At 41.9% G+C, this 20,552-nt stretch overlaps 1 protein-coding gene across 1 annotated transcript; it reads right to left on the bottom strand.

The window, feature by feature from the left end:
* Nucleotides 1-14,115: 14,115 nt before the first annotated feature.
* On the bottom strand, nucleotides 14,116-20,294 carry LOC149239819 (uncharacterized). The gene is made up of 2 exons (XM_089369978.1): nucleotides 18,412-20,294; nucleotides 14,116-18,223 (listed from the first exon to the last, which is right to left on the bottom strand). Exons 1-2 carry the CDS (start codon nucleotides 20,292-20,294, stop codon nucleotides 14,116-14,118), a joined length of 5,991 nt encoding a protein of 1,996 aa, XP_089226104.1.
* Between the last annotated feature and the right edge of the window lie 258 nt (nucleotides 20,295-20,552).

The following is a 20,552-nucleotide window of genomic DNA, read 5'->3' as shown; positions in this document are numbered from 1 at the left end:
TCTGATCTATTTGGTATGTTGCTTGTGACATCTTTGGGAGGATATTTGTATTATGTTATCTTTGTGGATGAATTCTCTCGCAAAACTTGGATTTATTTTTTGAAGAAGGATGAAACGTTCCAATGGTTCCGCTCTTTCAAAGCCTTGGTTGAAAATCAAACAAAGAAGAAGATCAAAATATTGAGGACCGATAATGGAACTTAATATGAATCAAATGAGTTCAATGACTATTGTAGAGAAGCTGACATTAAGAGGGAGACTACTACCACATATACTCCCGAGAAAAATAGAGTTGCTGAATGAAAGAATCATTCCATTATAGAAGTCACTCGTGCCATGCTTCATGATCAAGGCCTTTCGAAGTTCCTATGGGGAGAAGCTGCCAACACTACCGTGTATATTCAAAATAGATGCCCTCAGCAAGCATTAGACTCCAAAGCTCCTGAAGAAGTTTTCATCGGTAAGAAACCTGATGTTTCTCATTTTAGAATTTTTGGTAGTCCCGTGTATTTTCATATGGCAAAAGAAAAGAGAAGCAAATTGGATGTAGCTAGGAAGAAAGGAACATTTGTGTGCTATAGTGAAACTTCAAAGGCATATAGAATCTATGTGCCTGGTCAAAGAGAAGTGGAAATAAGTCATCATGTCACCTTCGATGAAGATGCTTCCCTTGGGAAGATTAGGGACCTTCCTATTCCAAGGAAGGACAAAGAAGAAGATACAGGAAAGCAAGGAGAATGGTAGGATGAGATGATGTCCGATGTTGAAGGACTGATGGATCCCATTGATCCACCTCCCCATGAGCCCTCCTCCTAAAAAAGGAGACCCTCATGGCTTAGGGACACTCTCAAAGATGCCGAGAGACATATTGCACCAAGGGGGACTTTTTGTGAAAGTAAGAAGCCGAATAGGTACCAAGGGTACTTAGCTGCCATGAGCACCATTGTTCAAATTGAGCCTTGCACATTCAAAGAAGCTGTGAAGCACCAAGTTTGGAAGGATGCTACGAATGAAGAGTACGAGTCGATTATGAAAAATGATGTCTGAATTGTGGTCCCTAGACCCAAGGACAAATCTGTTGTCACTTCGAAATGGCTCTACAAGATCAAGCATGGAGCTGATGGAAGTGCTGAAAAGTTCAAGGCCAGCTTTGTTGCTCGAGGCTTCTCTCTAAAGACTATGATGAGATATTTGCACCTGTTGCCTGATATACCACCATCCGTTCAATCATTGCCCTTGCTGCCTCTCAAGGATGGAATTTACATCAAATGGATGTCAAGACCGCCTTCTTGCATGACTCACTTAAGGAGGAAGTCAATGTTGAACAATTCGAGGGGTTCAAAGTTCAAGATCGGGAGACACATGTATGCAGGTTGAAGAAAGCCCTCTATGGGTTGAAGTAGGCTCCCCAGGCTTGGTATGAGAGGATCGACAACTATCTGATGAAGCTGGGTTTTACAAGAAGTGAAGCTGATCTGAACCTTTAGTTCAAGGTTGAAAATGATAGGCCTCTCATCTTGGTACTTTATGTGGACAATCTCTTTTTGACAAGTGCAGACCCTCTCATTCATCAATGCAAGAGGGAGTTGGCTTCCGAATTTGAGATGAAGGACCTAGGATTGATGCACTACTTCATAGGGTTAGAGGTCTGGCAAAATCCAGGTGATATTTTCCTTTCCCAAGGAAAGTACATTGTGAAGCTACTTGAAATATTTGGGATGGTGGATTGTAAGTCCGTAACTACTCTGATGGAACTCAACTTCAAGAAGTTATGCGAAAGTGCTGCTGGACCTGATTTGGGAAATCCTTCTGAGTATTGTCAACTTGTGGGGGCCTTGATGTTCTCAGTGAACTCCCATTTGGACATATGCTTTGTAGTGAATACATTGAGTCAATTTATGCTCGAGCCTCATCGCATACGTTGGATTGCTACCAAGAATCTCTTGAGATATCTCCGGGGCAAAATCACCTATGAACTGAGATACACTGTCGGGAATTTGAGGCTCCATGGTTATTTTGATGCTTATTGGGTTGGAAGTGTCGTGGATTGTAAGAGCACATCGGGATGTTGCTTCTCACTACATTCTGCGTTGATATCCTGGATGAGTATGAAGTAGAAATCGGTTGCTTGGAGCACCGCTGAGGCCGAATATATTGCTGCTAGTATGGCCTCATGTGAAGCTATTTGGTTGAGGAAGGTCTTTAGTGAGATGTTTGGGCATGTGCCAGATACCACCGCGATCTACTCCGATAACCAAAGTGGGATTCATATTTTTGAGAATCCCATGTTTCATGACCGCTCCAAGCATATTGATATCAAGTACCACTTTATCTAGGATATGGTACAACAGGGAGCAACCATAGGGTGAGTGGTTCATCTTCCCCTAGAGGTGAGCTATGTACAGGGTGAGTGGTTCATCTTCCCCAATGATACCCCATGATGGTTGATATATGCATAGGATGACTGGTTCACCTTCTCCTATGGCATATGAACAGGATGAGTGGTTCACCTTCTCCTGCCAATATATCCTATCCATGCAGTTCGAGACTGATGGGAAGTACCTCTCATCTGGCCAATGAGTTGGGAAATGAGGATAGGGACCATAGTACTACCGATGGACGCATTGCGTACTACCGTACTCTCTATGCTAGGATGTTTGATATTGATCTGGGATCAATGGATATTGACTTTGGGTCAGTGGAGAGTGACTCAGACTCGATCATTTCTTCATTATTTCTTCATGGTTCCACAAAGCAGAGTAGAGAAGGGATGATAGAGATGGTACATATTGGAAGATGGTTTGGCAGGTGGATTTCTCCCTAGTTGAGAGGCAGTGTTAAAATTGGGAACTAGGGCCAAACTCCACCTTGGACAGCTTATATGATGGAGATGATAGTTTTATTGGATTCCTCTTTTCGAGAGGTGCAAGATTGATCTAAAGATATCTCATTCTGACAAGCAAAAATGGAATATGAATTTATTTATTCTATGGTCAAATTGTCAAGGCCGGCAAGAAGTCTAATGTAGACTCACGAAGCCCAACAATTGCGTCTCTTCACCCTCAACATTGTGTATAAATAGAAGAGGCATTTTCCTCATTTGGACACACCATCAACACATCTTTCTCTCTCTTCTTCTCATTGGTTCGTATAGCAAACAGGAGCATCTCTCTTTAGCAAACAGGAGCATCTCTCTTCTTCATGTGTTGACTGGAATTACAGGCAGAAAATCACAGATCTGTTTTGGGCCAATTGCAGGGACGTTGACCAGTGTTGACCGAGGGTCAAACCTTCTCCTTTGACTGTGTTTTTTCAGGTAGAAAAGCCGATCTCTTGAGGCCGCATCTACTGGCACAAAAATCAAGGAAATTACAGTTGTTTGACCTGCATTGACCGCAGTGTTGACCTGTATTGACCAAATATTTTAGGACTATTTTGGGCTGCCTCTGTCTATCTTTGGAGGCTGAGTTGACTGGGTTTGATCGAGCTAAATTGGAGGACTTTTTTTGCTGGTTTGACTAGCGTTGACTTTCTAGTTAGGGCTTCCTGTTGACTATTGTTTGACTAGACTGTTTTGACAGTGATTGGGCAAGTAAATTTTGTATGATATACTCTCTCTCTGCTGAACTTTTGAAGAATAATAAGAAGATTTGATCAAAGGGTTTTCCCCACATTGGGGTTTTTCCCTGGCATCAACCAAATATTGCGTCCTCTTGTCTTGGCTTGTCTTCTGCTTATTGTTTATGTTCTATCTACATTTACTATCAATGTTTATGTGATTGCTAATCTGGAAATTGATATTGGGCTGATAAGAAAATTGAAGTAAATTGCTCTAAAGAATAGAACATACCATTTTTATCTAAAATTAACACCCTTTAATAGTGGAATCCTTCATCTTCCTTTTCTCTCCTCTCATGGCAGTGAAATAGTGAGAGTATTTAGGTTCAACGAGTCAATCTTTTTCTCAAGTGAGATGGAAACATCTCAATGCTGAGGTAATATTGCCAAGATTGTGTTGATTTTCCCTTCCTTGAACAATTTGTTTTTTTTCTATGTTGTTCACGGACCCCAGAGATCTGTGATCGCTATGTCCATGGAATATTTATACCTAGAAGATCCACCCGAAGGAATCACTTTCCGTTGGCTAAAAAATGGAGCCTGACCCCGAGGGTGTCGAGAGAATTGAACACATGACCTCTCAATTGAAAATGTTCTTTAACGATGGGGATTCGACCAATTAAGCTAAACCTTGGGGCTTTTCCTTCCTTGAACATTTAAACAACAACAAATGACAATTATTCGACAAAATTCTTTATATATATATATATATATATATATATATTTGTAACCGGAGGAGTCAACAACTGGGCTGGTCTCATACTTGTGTGACATGGGGTCAATTTCGGTTGCTACCACTATACCTCTAGGGCCTATGACCTGTCCTCCTCTCCGTAGACCGGGCTACTCTGGGGAATTTGAACCTTGTTTCTCTTAGTTTACACAATACTTCATATCACGACGATTGCTAATTGAGTTGCACCACAGGGACGACAAACTTCTTTATATTATCTAGGTGTGTCATTATCAATATTCCATCCACCATCTTCATATGAGTATACTAGTATTGCAAGTATTATTGACTCACTAGGTTCTTTCCCTTGTATATTTTCATGAGAGCATCCCATGCCTGCTTTGTTTTCTTTAACTTGTGCATCCAATACAAAACATCATTGTCCAAGCTCAAGTTTATCAAAATTTGTCTTGCTTGTCCTTATATTTCTTGTACATGTCATGCTTATTAGGCCCTTTTCTGCTATGACTGACCACATTTCTCAATTAGCTCCTAGTGAATCTAGATACAACTCCCTCTAACGTGAAATTGTCATAGATATATTAACATATCCACACGATTATAAAAATATATTAACAAACCATAGCCTACACCAATAGTTAATTAAGATCAAATTCCACTTTCCCAATCCTACAAGCTCTAGATCTTGTAGATCCTAACACCTTGACAACCTTAAACCCAATTCACCACAGATTGTTTCTGGAGGCCAATAAATAAGGAGCTTTACTAGGCTTCAATACCAAATGTTGTGTTAAGGGATTATTTTTATACCATTGATGATGCAAGATGCGTGGATATGATATGGCTCATTGAATTACTTAAACAGTTGCACAATGGAACTAAGATTCAGTCAAAAAATTAACACTCATTAGCTAGGATCTTTCACTACGTGTTGTTAGACACAATCAACAAAAATTAAGAAATATATATAAAATGTCACATGAATATTTTTATAGTACAATGATGTAGATGCTAATAGTAAATCACCCATCCTCAATAAGTTGATGAAAGAAAAGTATGGAGTCCATTTCATACTAGCAAACAATTGATAATCTGATGTAGACATTGTTATGCACTCAGACCGATATTGCATGTGTATTAAAAGAAATTAGTCAGTACGTGACAAATCCTAGATCACAACTTTGTGTCGTAGCCAAAAGAGTTTTCCAATACTTGAATGGAACCTTGGATTATGGAATTCGTTAGTGGGAGTGGTTCAAGTCGCAACAACACACACAACAGTTCATATCAACAATAGTATACAGTTTTCTTTGTTTGGAGAAGACATTTGTTGGAATCCTAAGTGACAACCCATCCTTGCATTTTCCATTACTAAAGCTATATACATGGCAACATCACATGCTGCAAGGGAAACTGTGTTGCTCTAGATCTTATTCAAAGTTATCACCGATATTCAGTAAGGACCAACGACCATCTTCAGTGGCAATCAAAGATCATTTACTTTGATAGCAATTCCTACAAATCATTTTAGATCAATGTTGCAAACATCTCTATTTTATTGCAATTTTATCCCAATTTCACGATTTTTTGGCCTAGTTGATGTTTGCTGATTTTCACTGTTATTTTGGTGATATCTTAATTCTGCCGATGTTTGCTGAGTTTTACCGATATTTTCATGGTTTTTTGGTTTTCCGGTCCCTCGCCGATTTTATCCCAATGCCGATGTTTGCACCATTGTTTGAGATCCAAGACATTAATATTCAACATCACTTTATGAGTGAAATGACTGAATCTTCAGAAGTAAGTATTATGCTGTATGGAACTAATCAAATGGTTGCTTCTTTCTCACAAAGAACTCACTCACGACAAACATGAGTGCTTTAGAAGAATTCTAGGTGTAGTAAAAATTCTGGAGTTAATATATGGTAAGTGGGAGTGTTGGAATGTTTCAAAAATGTTTTTGGAACTGTGTAACACCCCTTTGCTCACCCCTATTTCTATATTGACTTAATTTTTTAAATAAAATATACATTTGATGGCCTGAGGTGGGACAAACAGATCTACAATCTGAGGGAGAGCACCAAAGTAGTGTTGGCTGGTGTGGCAGAGTGCCACCACCAAACAAATGGCAAGAAATAAGGGGGTAGATGAGATTGCCCATGTTTTCTTCTTCTCGTTCTCTGCTTCCATGACGTGAAGAAGGATGCAGGGGAAATGAACAGTTTGGTAAGGACACGAGGAGCTTGGAAGAAAATTAAGGGTGCAAGCAAAACAAGGGAGAGATATGCACATGCTAGCAGAACATTGGACAGGCAGGAAAGAACACTGAGGAAAGAGAATACTGTGTAGGAGGAAAAGGTGCTGCACACTAGAGAAAGTATACTGAGGTTGATGGGATGCTATTCCTAGTATTGATGCTGGATTGTGTGTGTCCAAGCATGAATATCAGTCTGAGTCTGAGAGGAGGAATTGGGTGAAACGTGCTTGCTGAAAAGGGTTGATAAATCACTGAGTTCTTGCTGTAAAAGCTGATAAACCGCTCAGTGCTTTCCAAGTAGGCTGATAAATCACTTAGTGCTTTCCAAGTAGGCTAATAAACCCTTCAGGTGCTAGTTTTAAGTTTGATAAACCATTAGGAAATCCACCTATAAAGAATTCCCATACTCTTGGAAAGCTAAGCAATACCCCAACTGAGTTTGGTTGAATCCCTGAGAAATCAATACCTTGGATCGTGGATCTGACTCAGGGGTGAACAACTGCAAGAGAGACTGTAGTGCAACTGACCTATGGTTGGGTGGTGAGTTGAAGTCCCACCTCCAGTTTCTAGTTATCTTTAGCTATTCATATAAGTGTAATGTCTTGTATAAATGTGTTTGAATGTGATATAATTAACTAATATGTCATTGATTGATGTATGACTTGCCATTACTCCTGAGTGGCTACTACAATTGTTGTATGTCCTTGAGGACAAGTTCTTTTATATGTTCTTAAGGCTAAGTTGGAATAATTGCTTTATGTGGGGGATATGAATGTTTCTTGCTTTCATATGCAAATGTAACTGGCTGCATGGAGACATGCAGATAGATGTTAATGCTAACGTTCTGATGGTTGGCATACTTATGAAAAGAAAGGCTCGCTTCCTTGCTTGAATCTGTAATGTACCTTGTTTATGAGTAGAAATAATTATATGCTATGTGTAGTATAATGACTCTGATAGTGTTATGCGTCTCTAAGCACCCAGATAGTGTGCTATAGGTCCTGTAGTGCTTTCCTTGAAATTCCAACTGATAAACCACCCATAAAGAATTCCCATACTCCTAGAAATTTGAGCAACACCCTAATTGAGTTTGATTGAATCCCTAAGAAATCAATCCCTTGGATCATGGATTTGACTCAGGGGTGGACAACTGTAAGAAAGACTGTAGTGCACCTGTGCAATGGTTGGGTGGAGAGTTGAAGTTCCACCTTTAGTTTCCATCCATCTCTAGCTATTTAGATAACTGTAATGCCTTCTGTAAATGTGTTTGAATGTGATAGATTATTTAATGTCATTGATTGATGTATGGCTTATTATTACTCATGAATGGCTACTGCAATTGCTGTATTTCCTTGAGGACAAGTTCTTTTATATCTTCTTAAGGCTAAGTTGGAATACCAACATTATGTGGGGGATATTAATGTTTCTTGCTTTCATATACAAATGTAACTGGATGCATGAACACATGCAGATAGTTGTTAATGTTAGCATTATGATGGTTGACATACTTATGAAAAGAAAGTCTCACTGCCTTGTTTGAATCTGTAATGTACCTTGTTTATGAGTAGAAATAATTCTATGCTATGTGTAGTATAATGAATCTAATAGAGTTATGAGTCTCTGGGTATAAAAATGGTGTGGCTATTCTATGAATATGCACACTGGCAAATTGACGTAATATCTCGCGATTCACTAGATAGTAAGGTTTGTAATGATTTGATGAGATTTGATCCTCGACGCTATTCTCCTTTTTGCACCAAATCTGATGGGCTTGTTAGTGCCTTGAATCTTTCATAACCATGCATTAATGCTCTGAAGGTTAGCAATCAGAGTTTAACCTCGCCCTTAGAGGACTTGGAGTTTTGGGAAAATGTCTTCCAAGAACTCTAATAGAGATTTTCTTCTCAACAAGTTTTGGTAATGATTCGAATCTATCTGGGTTGGATGCCTCCTCATGTTTCAAGTGATTGTTTCAACCAAATATCTGAGATGGGCACATATTTGACTTTGTTGGTGTATGTATCCGGGAATCTGACATCCAGACAAATATCACAAATGCTCTAGTGTGAAAGACCTGGCTCCGGATTTTAGAACAGAGTGAAGTTATCTGGGGTAGGGCCCATTGAAGGATTAAAGCATTGGGGTGGCACTATTGACGGTGGTGTACGATGGGATTATTCCCATTTCCTGACGTGAATATTCGTGTCGCGCCATACCCCCTCGGTAAGTGGCATATGTTTTGCACTCTTGGATCTAGTGTTATTGATAGAGGACGCAAGACAAAGTTCCCATTTGTCATGTATTGTAAAAATTTGTTGTCGCTCTGCTCTGTGCCCGAATGGTTTGAGGCTTGGCTATTCTGTGGTAGGACAACAAAATATATGTCTCGGGGAATGGAAACGAGAATGGCATTTAACAAAGAAATTGTGTCGAGGGAACCAAATTTTATATAATGTAAGATTGTGGACTTGCATGAAGGGGCTTGGCCTTGTGGGACCCTGGAATAGATTATAGGACGTGACATGTTGTTAGCGTGACACATGGTAGGTAAAAAGGTCCCTTTTGGATGGCCAAGTGACCGACTTTTGGATGATGTGTGGCACCACCAGAGTATGCTACATGTTAGGATGACATCACCTTGACGTCAACAAGACGTTGTAGGAGTAGGTGATGTAGGGTAGCTTGATGTGGGACCTAGGAGACATGTGGCGATGGTTTTGTGGTGCCACGTGGCTTGTGGAATGCCACATTGTACTAACATGGAAGTTGACGCGACACTTCAATGCGGACCTTGGGATCTCGGCGGTATTTTTTAGTGCTTATTTGTAATGGGCGGCGGTAGACACAACCCACGAAATGGGAACCTTCTTGTTACATAACGTCAACATTCACATCTTGGTGCCCCACAGAGGGTTGAAGCGAGATACTCTTGAAGGAATGGCATGACTAATGAAGAGCGCATAGCAGAAAACTCACCAACAGGTGACAGGAAAGTTATTGTCACACTGCAGAGGTTTGAATAGGGTAAATTCCAAAGGAATGTTGCGAGGTGTGGCGGTGCTATGATGTGGCAAGGCCATGCGAGATTTTATGTGACGCGGAAGAACCACGTCAGCCACTTGGCAGTGTCACATGGCCATACTTGTTAATGTGGCAAGGTTAAATGATCAAATGTTTAAGTGGGAATAACTTTCAATCTCGGAGTCAGATTGAGATACACTTTATATTTCTGGAAAACTCTCGACGAGCGCAACATGATGATGGCTTTTGTTTTGAATTTCAAGGAGGTTGGAAAAGATGATTTTATTTGTGAACCCATCTTTATAATAAACCCTGAAGATCGGGTTGATTTTTAAGGTAACCCCTTCCACAATTCAAGATTAGCCCAAGGGGGTGGGAGGGTGTGTTACAAAGTGGTATTAGAGCATGGTTCAACATTGTACCTAAAGAGGCTCACATGTACACACCTAGGTTGAATATTTAATTTGCTAGTTTCCTTTTTGGTTACAAATGTGTGTGGATTTTAAGTTACAACTGATATAATGTTTGATTTGACAGAATTATTGATTGGTTATTTTATCTTTAAATCAACATACTAACTGAGATTTGATGTTTCAGATGATTTCACATCAAAATTATTATTGCAAATAAGCCAAGGTGATGGGTAATTGTGTTTATTCGCATTTTTGTTGGCTAACAGTTATGTGTGTGTAATAGCACATAAGCAAACATCAAGGAACATCAAGAGAGTAAAAAGGATGAATAGCAAGATGGGGCAGTATGGCAAAAATAGGTCCTAGCAAGATCAAGAAGAATGTGAAAATTCGGCTAACCCCGAATCCTATTGCAACTATTGATATTATTTATTCTATTTGTTAACTTAATTAAACAAATTATTTGCTATGTTCTATGGAAAATATCGAAACAAATACACTGCAACCTTCAAAAAATGAATACTGCGGAAGAAATAAAAAGCTGGAAGAAATAGATGCACACACACAATATGACATCGTTATTTTTGGACTAAGTCCCTGGAAAAACCCAACTCAAGAAAACCGATGCAACAACTGAGGGTTTTAATATTATGCAGTAATGAAAATTTGAGTACAAACTATGGATGCCTAAACTGGCTATCCAAACATAGGAAAAATGGCAAAAAATAACTAGTGAGGAAAATTCTTCACTCCACAAATGATTCGACATTGACCTCAGCTCGAAACTGAGCCGTCCCTTGCTACCTTTGCGTAGTCTCTGCATCAGCCTATGCAGTCACTACGTCCCTCTAGCTCAGAACTGCGTCACCTCTCACTGTCTCGTCAGCTGCTGTCTGGGAAATGGATTCTCCCGACCTATGGAACCTCTATCCAGCTTCTGGCACTGAGTCTCGACTTCTCCCCAGCAAAATGGAAATCTCCTCTAGAGGGCTTTGCGCTGCCTCTCTGTGGCAATCACTGCCTCTCTGCAATGTACTCACTAGAATTGTAAAAGCTTCCTCTAACCTCAGTATCTCTTCTCCTCTCTCACTGCTTTGATCTCACTGAATCACCTCCGAAAACTGAATGATGCTACTCTGGAGATCGATTCCTAGCAAAATCGAATGCTCAACTGATTTGGTGTATTTTCTCCAAGCCCCATCGACTTCTTCTTATAATCCTTTGTTGAGACTTCAACGACCACGATTAAATCTTAATCGATGGCTAGGATTAACTAGAAATCGATCCATGTACTTTTCTAGAACATTCTCACCATGACTTAATTAATTCTGATTAATTAATCATATTTCCTAACTTTAAACTTAGGAAATATTAAAAACTGACTAATAAATCTAATTAAGTTGTCTTTAGGTGGAATTTCCAAAAACGATTTTTGGGTATTGGAGAATACATGTATTCTAGCCTCTCCACCAAATCTCATGGCTAGAACACATCCGATGCTACAAAAATTAACACTCCCTATTAGCGAGGAATGTGTTCAAGTACTGCAACCCACAGAAATAACACCCTGTCTCAACCTCATCTCTTGTCACACTGCTGCCCATCAACCACTGTGCAACTTTGATATACGCTACATTTGTGTCGCTGCTGACTCTGCAAAAATATTTCCAACACTGCATTTGCACTGTAACTCCCTCTCCCTCTACTACTGCTACAACTACAACATCTACGCCTGAAAAGAATCCAAAATACTGAATCAACTGTGATCAGTATGATACATTTGTCACCTGAGTCTCTGACTGCTGCTAGTATCTGCACTGTCACTGAGGCATCTGCGCTGCTACTGACTCTGAACTGTGCAATTGCATTGCTGCCAACTCTGCACTGCGCTCCCCAACATATGACATGCAATTGGACGTTGCATCTGTTACTTTGGCATCTGACTGCATCTACTTCCACTGATCCATCTTGCTATTGAAATATTGTGGGCACCCGTAGCAAGGTTCTGATTCAAGAGGTGGACCTCCTCAAGAATCCTGCCCATCTGACACACTGGAGTCTCATACTCCACCTCCTCATGGATCTAGTGCCCCATTATGTCCTTTGAGCCTTGTCCCTTGTTGGGACCTTTCTTCGCTTTGCAACTTGCACTAGACAACTCACACTTCCTCTAGTACCTGTCTCTAGCAACAAGAAGTTGATTTGCTGCCCAGATTTGCATCTGGCTAACTTGCACAACCACCTCTGGCAATCTCGTATGGCCATCGCTGTAAAGCTGCAAAATCTATGAAACTCAAAAGCTAGGAAAAATAAACCCGAAAATCTCCCTCTTTCCCACTGCTCGGCTGCTGGATTTGCTACTCACATTCCCTTCTGGAGTGAGAATATCTGCTCACAACTATTGCCAATATGCAACTAGAAATATTAGATCTCTAAAACTTGAGATCTCTCTGCTGTGTGTGCTTCTTCCTCCTGACGTTATTTTTCACTAGCAACTGCTACAAAATACTACATCCAGCTAGAGATATGCTTTACAAGGAAAATACTAGTTGCTCCCTCTGCCTCTGGTAATCCTCGAACTGGAGAAATCCAATTTCTTTGTCGCTCTCTCATAGAAATTCATTTTCCCTCAAGAAATTGACCCTCCTGGCCAAGAAATTGCATTGCCTTTAAGGGTTTCGAACTGCTGCTTACACAGAGCGATGACATTCCTCTTCCCTTCTGCTACTGAGATCTCCGACTTACAATCTGCGCCCTGATGCCATGTGAAAATTCGGCTAATCCCGAACCCTGTTGCAACAACTGATGTTATTTCTTCTATTTGTTAATTTAATTAAACAAATTATTTGTTGTGTGCTATGGCAAATATCGAAACAAATACACTATAACCTTCACAAAATAAATACTACGGAAGAAATAAAAACGCTGGAAGAAATTGATGCACACACACAATATGACACCATTATTTTTGGACTAAGTCCTCGGAAAAACCCAAAACGAGAAAACATGTGCAATAGCTGAGGGTTTAATATTATGCAGTAGTAAAAATATGAGTACAAACTATGGATGCCCAAACTGGCTATCCAAACATAGGAAAACTGGCAAAAATAACTAGTGAGGAAAATTCCTCACTCCACAGGCAATCCGACATTGATCTCAGCTCCAAATGGAGCCGTCCCTTGTTACCTCTCCGTAGTCTCTGCGTCAGCCTACGTAGTCACTGCATCCCTCTAGCTCGGAACTGCGTCACTTCTCACAGTCTCGTCAGCTATTGTGTGGGACACTGATTCTCCTGCCCTCTGGAACCTCTATCTAGCTTCTGGCACTGAGTCTCAACTTCTCCCTAGCAAAACAAAAGTCTCCTTTAGAGGGCTCTGTGCTGCCTCTCTGTGGCAATCACTTCTTCTCTACAATGTACTCGCCAGAACTGGAAAATCTTCCTACGACTTGACCATCTCTGCCCCTATCTCACTGCTTCGATCTCACTGAATCACCTCCAGCAACTGAATGTTGCTACTCTAGAGATCGATTTCCCAGCAAAACCGAATGCTCAGTTGATTCGGTGTATTTTCTCCAAGCCCCATCGACTTCTTATAATCCTCCGTTGAGACTTCAATGACCACGATTAAATCTTAATCGATGGCTAGGATTAACTAGAATTCGATCCATGTACTTTTCTAGAAGATTCTCACCATGACTTTTTTTTTTTCCACAGAAAAAAACGAACTTTTTTTTATAAGAAATAAAAAAAGTTACATGCAGATGAGTTAACATTCTGTAATGACCGCCTAATAACTAGGCCAACCCCTCTAAAGAGAGACAACAGCGCACCTACAGCGTGCAGCAAGTTAGAACAGACTAAAACACTCGGCCTAGACAGCCGAACCAAAAGCAGAGAGATATTAACAAGTTTGATCTGGGTTCTGCTGGGCCTCCTTTCAAGAGGAAAACGACCCACACATGCAAAAACCAGCATCGTAGCCACCCAGCTCAACAAAAAGGAGCAGAAATGTATCTGAAAACAGTATATAAACCCGAGTTTTTCTATGACTAACAGTTCAAGAAACAGTAATAGAAAAAACAAACTATCGTCTGAAAACAAAAGGATGGAATTATGGGTATGGAGGGAGGTCCGACACACGGATCTGATCCTGTATCTGTTCAGCTATTCTCCACGAGCCCATATCTTGTTGTAAACCTGCCTTAGAAAGCCCATCTGCGACTTCATTGAATTCCCTGTATATGTGTTCAATGAAAAAAACATTAAACCTCTGTTTTAAGATTTGTATTTCTTCTAAAAGAGGCAGCAGCATATAATTTTGACATCTGTACTTCCCAGTAACCCAGTTTATAACATTCAATGAGTCTCCATAAATCTGAATGGTGAGGATGTTCTTTTGTATAAGCCAGCACAGCAGAAGCTTTAGAGCCGAGAGCTCGGCAAAATTATTTGTGCCCGTTCCAATGCCAACCGAGGCCTTAAGAGAGTGAGAGTTATTGAGATGAATGCAGATCCCGGCACCCACGATGTTGTTTTGAGCAGCCCCATCGAAAAAAGCCCAAGGGACCCCTTCCCGTATACATGGGGCTGACCTCTGTTTTTGATTTTTTTCCTCCTCATCCAGTGGGATGCTGTCAAAAATGGCAATGCTCTGAATGGCCACCGCAGTCTCGGGTGATAGCTTCTCGCTGAATATGCTGCGATTTCTTGCAATCCAAATACCCCAGCATATGATGGGGGGTAAATTCCTCAGATTCCTCCCCTGAAAGTTGTTCCACCAGTATTCCCAACATGCCATTAGATCGACCCCTTCCCATTTTAGCTTTGTATTCAGAAGCTTTTCCGCCTCTAGCCAAGTCTGTTTGGTGAAAGGGCAAAACAGAAAGAGGTGGTTGATGGTTTCTTCATCCGCACAACACAGAGGGCATCTGCCAGGTCCCTGTTTAAACCGGCCCTGAAGAACATCCCAGGATGGAATTTTGTGATTTAATGCACACCAGAAGAAGATACGAGCTTTTTTTGGGCACTTTAGCTTTAACAGGGATTTTGACCACCAAGCAGGAAGGGTCCACCCTTTGTTTTTCACCAGAAAAGAATAGCCTGCCTTTGGGGAGTAAAGCCCAGAATCGGCATGTGCCCACACCAGACTATCTGGCCTATCCAATATTCTGACATTTGATCTTTTCAGCTCCTGAATATAACGCTGCCAATCATCACCCCAAAAAGCGTTTAGGCCAATATCCTCTCCAGCCTTCCAGGCTTGGCCCCAAATAGAAGTCTGCTCCAAATTAGCTATCTGGTTTAATCTAGTTATGCCTAAGCCTTCCAAATGAGCAACCAATTCCGGATGTAGGGCAAAATCTTCATTGCAACCCACCCATGGGTCTCTGCCAATCCTCAAGCACTCTCCATTCCCAACCCTCCATGCCAGTCCTCGCTCAATTATCTTGAAAGCCTCCGTGGTGGCTTTCCAGATGACCGAACAATTCCTCCCTTTCTTATTGGGCTTCCTTATCCAATCTTCAATCGGAGTGGGATCAATATATTTCCTAGTAACCACCTTCGTCCAAAGGTTCTCTGTAGTAATGATACGCCATCCTGCTTTTGCAGCTAAGGCCTGACTAAAATCCACAAGGTTTTTTAGCCCCCAACCACCCCATTCTTTTGGCCTTGCAATTTTGTCCCAAGCCACCCAAGGGAGTACAGTTTCCTCCTTGGACCCAGACCAGAGAAATCTGCTGCAGAGTTGTTTTATTTTGTGGAGTATTCCTTTGGGTATCCATGTTAAAGCTGCCCAGAAAACTGGTATAGCCTGTAACACGGAGTTCACCAAAGTTAATCTTCCAGCCCTCGACAGCCATTTATAGCTCCAGTGAGCTATTTTCTGCTCAATTTTCGCAACCAACCAATTCCAGTCTTGCTTCCTGTAGGAAGATGGCTTGAGCCAAAAGCCAAGATATTTAAAGGGATGCTCCATATTACAGGTGCCAAAGGGCAGCTGGGTCTCAATTGCCATCTCCTCTTGTCTACTGAAGCCTTCAAAAATCAACTGAGACTTTCTATCATTAACTTTGAGCCCTGTTGCTTTCAGAAATAGATCTAGAATAGACTTTAGCTCTAAGATTTCGGTAATATTCCCATTTGTAAACAATAAGATATCATCAACGAAAAGTAAATGGGTAATGAAAAGGTTGACAGCAACCTCCAAACCTTTGATCAAACCTGTACTTTTTGCCTTTGAGATAAGTCGACTAAGACCTTCAGCCGCAAGAAGAAAAAGCAGAGGGGAAAGTGGACACCCTTGACGAAGTCCTCTTTGGCTTTTGAAGAAACGGGAAGCAGCACCATTTATCAGAACAGCAAAAGTTACATTTGTAATGCATCCCATGATCCATCTAATGAAACCAGCTTGAAAGCCAAGGTGCATCAAGAGCAGCTTGAGATAAGTCCAGTTGACCCTGTCATAAGCTTTTGCTAGGTCAATTTTTAGTACTGCTCCTTTTTTCTTTGCCTGCCTGAGGCTATGTATTGTTTCTTGAGCTACCCCTATAGCCTCATGAATCTGCCTCCCATCCAGGAAACCAAATTGTTCCTTGGAAATATGGCAGGAAAGGATAGGTTTCAATCTAACCGCAATAATCTTTGCAATAATCTTGTAAATGGTGTTACATAGGGATATAGGCCTAAAATCTTCGAAAGAACCAGGATCCTCTTTTTTCGGAATGAGAGCAATGAAAGTTGCATTGAATGGCCCATAAATTTCCCCTTTTAATCTGGACTCCTCCACCACCTCAGTGAGTTCTGCCCCAATGGATTCAAAGAAATGGGTGAAAAGTTCTATAGTCCATCCATCAGGACCAGGACTTTTGTCTTTAGCCATAGACTTTATAACACCCTCAACCTCTTCTTTTGTCACTTCCCTGAAAAGGTCTTCTGCCTCCTCCTCTTCCACAAAGCGGGGAAAAGCCTGAGCAGTTCTGATGATTTCTGGTAAGTTGATAACCCCTGGATCCGCAAAAAGGGACTGAAAGTGATCTTTCCCCATATTGGACAACTCTTCAAAAGAAGAAGCCTCTCTACCTTCCGAGTCCCTCAGCTTCCAAATAGTGTTTGCATTCCTCCTCCCTTTTGCATAGTTGTGAAAGAATTTTGTGTTTTCGTCCCCTGCTTTTAACCAGATAGCTCTGCTTTTCAGCCTCCACTCTTCTTCTTTATCCAGTAATATCTTCGCCCTTTTCTTTTCCAACTCCAATATTTTCTCTTTTGATTCCGAATTTGCATATGCATCAGTCTCAGGTTCTTCAAGGACCCTCAAAGCTTCATCAATGCTTACTAAAACCTCAGATTGTTTCCTTCTTCTTTCAGATGCCCAATCAATGGTTGCTTTTTTCAGTCTTTTTAAATTTTCCATGAGTCTCCCAGCTAAACTTCCCTCGTAATCCGGCCTCGGATGAATCCAAGTATCATGGAACAGCTTTTTGAATGATTCCTCCTGGAGCCAGTGGGCATTGAATTTGAAAGGCGAGGCCGGCTTTTTTGGAGGTTTTGAGAATTCAAGGAGGATAGGAAAGTGATCTGAGTTTCCACCTTCCCCGACCCACTGCCTGAATAAAGGAACCAAAGCTGCCAGTTTTTCGCTGATGAGAAATCTATCCAACCTTTTTGCAATTCTATACTCTCCAGTCCTCCTGTTTCTCCAAGTAGGTTTGGCTTTTATGATATTCACATCAATCAGCTTATGAGACACCAGAGCATTTGAAAAGAAGTCCGTTAAAGGATCCTCCCTTGCAAGAGGTCCCCATGCTTCCGAGGAACCCATAGAGAAATTTAGGTCACCTCCAATGATGAGATTCTTGTCCTGGACTAAACTTTTGGAGAGAAGCTCATTCCAGAACAAAGCCCTTCCATGACAGGGACCATAGACATTAACAAAAGTCAGAGGGAAGTCAAAATCCTGCGAAACAACCTCCATGCCTAGTACATTTTGGAATCCCCATGAGGATATCAATTTTAATTTCCCTTTCTTAAGACCCATCGCTATACCTCCCGAGCGCCCAGATGCATCTGCAGCCAAGAACTCCCATCCCGGGAGATAGGAACAGAGTGCTGCTTCAACATCCAAGCTATTTCCTAAAGTCTCCTGAAGAAAGACGATATCAGGGTTGCATCTAGAGATGAGCTCTTTCAAAGCTAGTTTTTTAGGCTTACTAGCTAACCCTCTACAATTCCAGGAGAGACAGATCATTTGATAACCGTCTCAGGGGGTTTTGCTGCTCTAAGCGCCCCAGGAATGGTCAACTGTTTCCCATCAGCAACATCAAAGATTGCTTTCTCCTGTGTCATGGCTAATTTCGATTTCCTGCCTCTGTTCTTCTTTGAGAGACATTTTGAGGTCTCTAGCCCTAACCCTCCTACCGGTTCCATGACATCAATATGGTTTGTTGTTTTCTTACTATTGGATCTCAGGTTGTAGGGCCGAGATACTAGACCATGATCATCACCAGAGTTTAGTGGGGGAAAATCTTCACCATCCAGATTTATGGAGACAGACTCGATTGAAAGATTGTCAATTTTATTCATCACATCATTACAGGTGTTTAACACAGAGAGCCCCCCAATACAAGTATCATCTATTATAGAAGAATGCTTTAAGACAGAGGACGGCATACCCGATTGATTGCAGTCTTTTTCGGCTGTCGGCGGATCCAATATAGAGGTGTCCATCGGCTGGCAGTTTGCAGGGCCCATCGTCTCTTCATCCTCCTTTGGTAAATCCGTCACCGACTGATACTGCAAATCCTCTCCTTGTTTCCCCGGGTGAACAAATCCCTCAGTCTGATACTCCTCCTGTCTTTTATGCTCAACCCATTCCTCTGATTCCTTCTGAGTCCTCCTCCTTCTTCTTCCCAGCGGGCAATCGCGCGCCAAATGCCCATATTCATGGCAAAAATGGCAACGAAACGGAAGGTGTTCATAGTCAAGTTTTTGTTCTATTCTGAACTCCTTATATCTTAGAGGAATGGTTTTTGCAAGGCCTTCCTTCGGATTGAGCTTCACCAGTATTCGAGCCACCCTCTTCTCGAAAGTATGCAGGTATGATTTATCTGCATCCAAGTATGTCCCCAATACATTCCCAATCGATCTGAAAACTGAATCCGCCCAGAGGTACGGGGGTAAATTGGGAATTCTAACCCAAACTGGAAAAGCATCCATCTTTTCCGTTTCCGCATCAAAAAGAGGCGTCCACCTTTTGAAAAACACCGGCCTGTTTCCATAGGACCAGTTCTGTCCTTCGACCCACTCCATGGCCTCTTTACTCTCAAATTTTATCATGAACCATCCCTTTACCAAGGCATTCGAATTGAATGTGGCCGCCAATGATCCTGCCCACTGATTCTCCGCCCATCGTCTAAAAGCAACCCCAGACACAGCCTGACCTCTGATTCTGCCCACCAGTGTAATCCCATCCACATCTAGCACCTCCTCGACCTGCATATCCATCTCCAAACCCACTTCTTCGAATTCCCTTGTCTTCAGAGGTCTTGATTTTTTCCGCTTTCCCCCTAATCTTCTACGCTCAGAGGCGTCGGACAAGTCATCGTGCTCCCGCGCTTGCTTTTCCACCCTCCTTCGGCTTCCACCATCCGTTCCATCTGCATGATCGATCCTTTGCTGAGTCTCGGCCAAACCCTCAATCGGGTTGACATCCTTCCCTTTCCCAGTCTTTTCTTGACCTAAATCCAACCCTTCTCCCAATAAATGTCTGGGTTCCCTGACTGCTTCCCCAACATTCGGCCGAGAGGAACCCCGTTCCAGTACCTTTGGGAACAGGTCCCTAATAACCTCTCCCAACTGAGATCTCTTCCCAGGATCTGCCACAGAGGATTTTAACCCCCCAACAGGCCTCCAGACTCCAACGTTTTGGACTGAATTTATAATGTCTTCCAAACCCCCAGAAGGGGAAAAAGCTTTGGATGGAGAAGAAAGCTTACCCGACGGCGGATTTGCGATCCGAGCTTCACCAGATGGCTTCGCGACCAAAAAGGGGTCGTTCGCAGAGTCTTTCCCCGGAGCACCCAACAGCCCTGACAAATCCCAGCTTTTTTCCGGCAGCAACTCGGCCACACATGAGATACTGGGTATATCTCCTACGTCCGCGCCAGTTCCAGATCTTCCTTTTTTCTTTCCTAAAGCCTCGCCGAGAGCCTGAGCAGCAAATTCCCTTCCCCAAACAGTTATCAAATCTTCTGTCGAGGGTTCCAACTCCAGAGCTTCACTCGGGTTTACCATGGTTTTTGAGTACAACGAGGAAAAGCTTTTCAACCACAGCCCGAAACCGACTCAGGACAAACCGCTTACAGTTTGAGATCCTAGGGTAGCAGCTGGCCAGAGCAGCGTAGATCTCCACGAAAGTTACTGCAGGGTAAAAAGTCTTGAAACCGCTCCCGTGACCAAGATAAGCCCAAACGCCAAACCGCTGGTTGAAAAAAGTGGTTTCATTCCTAGCTGTCGCCATCGACTACCTCCACCCTGAAAGATGTACTGTCG

This window comes from Pinus tabuliformis, chromosome 8, assembly GCF_031772625.1.
Source record: "Pinus tabuliformis cultivar Carrire ecotype Pingquan chromosome 8, CPIR1, whole genome shotgun sequence".
NCBI lineage: Eukaryota > Viridiplantae > Streptophyta > Pinopsida > Pinales > Pinaceae > Pinus > Pinus tabuliformis.
The sequence above is the reverse complement of the archived record's forward strand: the minus strand, read 5'-3'. Positions and strand labels throughout refer to the sequence as shown.